We start from the raw sequence: 6,321 nt of genomic DNA, 5'->3' as shown, positions 1-6,321 counted from the left end.
AGGGATAGATTGTTTAAGAATTATTGTAAAATTTATTTAATAAATTCAAGAAAGAAGGTTTAGATCAGGGTTTCCTAAAATAAGCCAAGCGGTTCCTCAGGAGACCATGACAGATACCTTGCGGGCTATGAGCATCAAAGGGGGCCGTCAGGTCATAATTTAAAACTTACACTAGATATTCTGAAGCTGTTGATGTAAAACAAATAAAAAATCTCTAGGCGATTTTAATGGTAGTTTTTTGATTAATCTTGTTGATGGAGGACACAGCTTATTTATTTTTTCTAAAGGAAGCCATTTGAAAAAAAGTTTGGAAAACCCTAGTTTAGATAGTGTAATCAATGAAAATGAAATTAAGAAATATATTTACTACAACGCCTTTGCCAAGTGCAGATGCTGAAAGTATTAATTGTAAAAGGTGTACTTAGAATGGAAAGACCTTTGGTTGATAAAAAGGTTCTAGTTATTTCAGGAAAGTCCTTTACAATATACTATTAGGCGTTAAAATAATCAAAGAAAAAAAAATACAAAGAAAAAAAAATCATGTCTTATGATTTTTTTTACATTCTTATTCTTCACTTTTAAGGACTTACTTTTATATTAAGGAAAATTCAAGAAAAACATCCTCGAATTTGTTTTGGCCAGATGGTAGGCTGTTGCTAAAAACTCTTTAAATTATAATTTAGTTTAAATTGTCTACAATTAAATTAAACTAGTATTTTTTGTATACCCCAGTTAGGTTTACATTTTGAAATTAGTTTTTTGTTTATATTAATGTACTACTGTAAACCTGATACACTATTTGTGGATTTTAACAAATTTAACTGTTTTACAGGTTTATTTTTAAAATTGGTTAAAAAGTTAAAATTTCCCAAGGTTAAAATACAAAAACATTATTTGAAAATAAAATTAGCCATTCAGTACCTGTGGCACTTAAAAGTGTTAACAAAGTCAGCCAATTCTAGATGTTACGAAAAACTTTACCATTTGTAAGATCACAAATATGGCCTTGCCACAGTTTTTCAGCTTCCGGCTTATTTTGCAGAATTTTATGCTAGATAAACTTTGATCATTTTTTTTTACTGTTTATTTAAAACAAAAGACAAATTCAGATAAGATATTGCACGAAAATAAGTTTGCACGAAGATAGTTTTGCAGAAATTATTTTATTTTATTTTTTGAATACTTTTTATTTTTTTTTTACTATCACTGTTACCCCTAACCCATATCCTTTATCGGTAGCTTTTTTTTTAATTAATTACTTTCTTTATTATAGTTTTCATTTTTATTTCATTATTATTTTTTTATTTTTATTAGTTATTTTTTTTGCCATCACAGTAATCCCTAGCCCTTACCCAGTAATTTTTTTATATTTATTGAATTTTCTTTTATTTTTTTATTCTGTATTTTTTACTCCCGTGTTAAAATGTCATTCGTGCAAATTTGAATTCGTGTAAATTTGACCTCGTGCAATTTCGTGCATTGTGCAATTTTATTCTCGTGCATATTAGTTCCCTCGTGCAATTTAGACCCGTTCTGAGTTTAAAGTGATCTCTACACCCTATGACGTCATCACGTGTCATACCTGATTTTGTTCATTTTATTTCTGAGATTCGTAACTTTTTTAATCTATCTAGGTCTCTGCTACAGACCGAAGTGGTTAATGATAGGTTTCCTGGAGGTTGTGGTATCCCTGAGAGAAAACAAAATTATTATATTATTTTTGTTTTTGATTAAAATTTTCAAACAAAGACAATGCTTTGTAGTTAGTTTTTGAATAGTTAGATATTAACCCGCAGACTGATTTCTAAAATGTTATCATTAGATAAAAAATCGCCTAAACCAGAGTTAGTTGAACACTTTGAGCACAGTGGTGACTGGTTGAAATTGTATTTTTTTTGATGGCATAGTAAATTAGATTAGTAAAAGCTTATTTGACAAAGGAAACCCTGCACTAATAAGATTTTAACAAAAATGACAATTTAAGTAAACAAATAAGTGAGCACTAATTATTGATCTATAAACTACAATTTTACCTGAAAGTGTTCGAATCTATTTTATTGCACTGCCTAATGTGTACCTAGTAGTAGAACATAAATTTTTGTGCAGAAAATATTTGTAATGAAAATAATAATACAGAATTAAGAATAAGGTCGGTTTAAAGTAAGTTGCCGCATGGTTTTAGAATAAAGACATCTTTTTCGTAGTTTAAAATTTATGATTCTTGTAGTTAAATATAAACTAGTCTATGAATATTGTTGTTTTTTAGGATCTTAAAAATAGATAAATTATTTACTTAAACAAAAATAAATCATGACGAAAAGACAGCATTAGAATAAATTTTGTATATGGCTTTGCTTCTAGATTCATCATTGTTTTGCTCTATACTTGTTCACTCTAGCATGAATTTTTTCAAATATTGCTAAACAGTATAAACTATTGCCGATGTTAAATACAGTCAGCAACAACTTGAACAGCAAACAGACGTAAAAAGGTGTTACAGCCTGCAAAAACTTTTATTTAAAAAGCATTTAAAATTTTTAATAGGGTTTTGTAAAGGCTTAATAGTAGCACGAATATTTACATTTGAACAATTCAAATTGTTGAAAAAAAATTTTAAGGGCCACAACTAAAAAGTAATTTATAATTGTAAAAATCCATCGTAGGTCTATTTACGACCTACAAACAGTTTTTTTTTTTTGAAAAAAAAAGATATGCATAAATAAAGTTTTAAAGTACATCAATTTCTAAAATTATCTTAAATGGTATATGTTTTGTATTAACACTCTTAACAACTAGGCCTACCACCGATTTTAAATTTACTTAAATATGTTTTTTTTTTAGTTATTGCCCTTAAATTTTTTTAAAGACTTTGAATTGTCATGTAACTATACTTGATAGCCTTAAAGTTGTATGAATAATAAAATATTTTTACACGAGTTTTTTACTTCATAACATATGAAAGAACGAAACAAATTAATAAAAGAACTAAATCTCAAAATATGAAGTGTTTTCAACAACTTTATAGAAAAAAGGTTAAGCGAAGTCAATTTTATATAAAATTTGAATATCAAAATACTTTTTAGAATTTACTCTAAACTGTTTTAAACAACATGGTACCAAAATATTATACCAAACGAAGGAAAAAACAAAATGAAAAGTTTAAGGAGCTCATTGAAGAAATTTCTATTGGTGAAGTTACCGAAGCATTACACAGCAACACTTTAAAAAATTTGCAGTATCATGAATTCAACGCTTTTAAGCAGCTAATAAACTTAATTAAAACTGGTAAGTACTTTTATTTTTTACTAAGCACAAATTGAAAAAGTATATAAGTATTTTTTTAGATAATGTTTAGAATAAAAATCTAAAGATATATTTCATACTTAACGTACTAAACTAATTAGGTATAATGCTTGAAAACTTTAAAGAGTAAAAAATATACTTTTTTTAAAACTAAACTGTTGTGGTAGTACACGTTTTTGCTTAAACCTAATTAGTAATAATAGTTTCCAATCGCTTAACTTTTAACTATACTAAAACTACTATAACATATAGAAATACTATAACTAAAAAAAATACAGCCAAAATATCGATAATTACAGAAGCATTTCATTCTTTATACTTCGGTTCCAATATTTTAGTATTAATCAGTATTCTTAATGATTCAGACCACTAAGGTTACTCAGGCTGTAGGTGATATTCCACTTTTAAAGTTTTTTTTTTTGTACCTGACAGTTTGAAATTCTTTGATAGTTTGCACTCAGATCTTGATTTGTATATTATTAACGAGTTAAGTCCGAAAAATAAACGTTTTAAGTTGGTTATAAGTAAAACAGATCTCGGGTACAAACGACTTAGACCATGTAATACTACTTTGATTTTTATTTACTTAAACTAGTTAATATTCTGTTCATATTATTTTTCTCGTATTCTTTTGAAATATCAAGTTTAATCACATAGTAATGCTTATTAAATTAATGTTATTTTTTTTTTCTTTTTTGTAATTTTAGTCCTACATTTGAATTGTTTTAGGCTAGTGTGTAATTAATCTATCACACCTATTAATTAAGCTATTTTGCAAAAGTTCGTTTTTCTTATTTTTAAAATGACACACCTAATTAATCGGTTGACATTAATGTTTTTTAAAATATAAATACTATTTTATTCATTTTTTTTCATTCTATCAAAGTCTAGTTGTATTTAATTAGCTGAAGCTTCAATTGTACATGAATAACTGTTTTTTGTAAATGTAATAATAAACTTTATACTTAAACGATTAAGTTAAATAAAAAATTTAACGTTAGTTTACAGAAGTTTAAAGCACATAATAATAGTAAACTTTATATCTTAAAATCAAAAGAATTGGCATTACAGCATAATGATTAAGGATCATACTTTGCTCTTTTTCGGTTAAAAAAATGAATTAAGTTAAATTAACGTAAATTAAAGTTAATTGAAATAGTTTGCTACAACTAGTTTTATTACTAAGTGTAATATTAATATATGTTAAAGTTTTTATTTTCAAAATGCTGAAATTTACCAACAGGTGAATTAAATTTAAAGAATGATAACACCATCCCATTTATGAAAATAACCAGACTTATAGAAGTTGAAGAAACAACATACATCGATTTTCTAAAAGAAAAAATAAACAAACGCAACGTTTTCTTTTTTTTAAACATATGTAAAGCTTTCTCTCTAAAAACTCTTTGTGAGTACATAATGTCAGTTTTTAGAAACAACTTTATTACTTTTTCAAAAACAAAAAATTTTAATTCTTGTGACTACGCGACTTTTCAGAACGTCATCAACAGTTCAAAGCTGAACGTGAGCAATGAAGTTGAAGTTTTTGAAGCAATAGTTAGCTGGGTTTCTTATGACGAAACAAACAGAAGAAAGCTCACGTGTGACCTTCTAAAGACGGTTCGGTTACCGTTGCTGCCGCCTGCGGTCGTTGAAAAAGTTGTGGTAAACCACCCGTTTTGGGAAAGTTGTCAAAGTTGCCGCAAACACATCGAAGGTGTCGTGAAAAAAGGTACGAGCTCTGTGGTCACCAGGTCGACCGACCCGCAGTTTCAAAACCGCTGGTGCGCGAACGAATACGTTCCTTTCAAGTTTGCCGCAAAACGGGTGTTTTTTGAAACTAGCGCCGGGTTCACCGTTGAGCAGCTCGGTTCAAACAGAAGCTCGCTGCAGGTCAACAATTTCGCGTACAGATTCAGCAAGTTCCGGCAACTCAACATAATTTCCAAGTATGACAAAAAATGGAAACAAGTGGAAGAAAGCTTTGACCAATACGCCGCTTGCTTCTTCATGAAAAAGTTTTACATACTAGGCGGCGCGGAATTCCAACAACGACTGGCCGTTTACGATCCGTTGAAAAAGTGCTACTCTTACGACCCGAAAACTGGCCGGGCGCGCCGCATTAAAAACTTGAGAAAAGCGCGGTTCGGCCACAGTTGCGTCGTTTTCAACGGCAGGATGGTGGTGACGGGCGGATGCAACAACTTGAAAAAGTCCGTCGAGGCTTACGACCACTTCGAAGACGAATGGTCGTACATGGCCGGTTTGACTGAAAGGAGGTGGGATCACGGGTCGGTGGCGGCGGGCAACAAATTGTACGTGGTGGGCGGGGAGGGTTGCGGCAAAATTTACAAAAGCTGCGAGGTTTTCGACCTTCGTTCGGGCAGGTTCGCCCGCTTGGTGAACCCCATGCCGCGCGCCGGATCGATCTGCGACGCTTTCGGGGCGAACGGAAAAATAGTGGTGAGAATGAGAAGGGGGAAGGGCGAGGTGGAAGTTGTTGTGTACGACACGACTGCTGGTGAGTGGTGCTCGGCGAGCGAGCCGAAAAGCATTCCGTGGTATTCATCAGTTGTGCGTAGGTATTGACAGCCTTTGTGAATATAGATTTTAACAGTTGAATTAAATGCGATTTTTTATTGATTCGATTTATAGTAAAAGTTTTAAGAAGTTAAAAGAATGTCTTTTCTTTAGCTAGTTTTTATCAGTAACTTTTAACAGTCTAAATAATGTTTTATAAAATCTATTGCTACATTTAAAACATTTTAGTTGTATAAATGGTATTAAGTATAGAACTTTATTAAATTTAATTAGTTTTACTAAAGCTTTTGTGTTTTTTTTTATTTATACACCATAATAAAAGTTCTCGACTTGAATTTAGAAAGAATAATATCACTTCAAATTTTCATTTTATGTTTAGTATTAGTCAAAATAGTTCTTATAACAAAAAAAAAAGCTAAAAAGTTAAAATCAAATGAGTCACTAAATGCGCTAGAAACTTGGCTTTCTACCCGCAAA

The 6,321-nt window shown here is 30.2% G+C and overlaps 1 protein-coding gene across 1 annotated transcript; it reads left to right on the top strand.

The window, feature by feature from the left end:
- The first annotated feature begins 4,722 nt into the window (after positions 1-4,722).
- On the top strand, positions 4,723-5,892 carry LOC145847902 (kelch-like protein 6). Its single transcript, XM_082953755.1, has one exon. The coding sequence runs from the start codon at positions 4,723-4,725 to the stop codon at positions 5,890-5,892; it is 1,170 nt and encodes a 389-aa protein (XP_082809881.1).
- Positions 5,893-6,321: the final 429 nt, after the last annotated feature.

The sequence above is a fragment of the Thalia democratica genome, unplaced genomic scaffold (assembly GCF_965202585.1).
Source record: "Thalia democratica unplaced genomic scaffold, ktThaDemo2.hap1.1 HAP1_SCAFFOLD_1150, whole genome shotgun sequence".
Classification (NCBI taxonomy): Eukaryota; Metazoa; Chordata; class Thaliacea; order Salpida; family Salpidae; genus Thalia; species Thalia democratica.
This window is presented reverse-complemented; position numbering and strand designations above follow the sequence as displayed.

Bases quoted from the DNA above. Each gene is read 5' to 3' on its own strand.
- LOC145847902 (XM_082953755.1), top strand. From the start codon at position 4,723: ATGTCAGTTTTTAGAAACAACTTTATTACTTTTTCAAAAACAAAAAAT.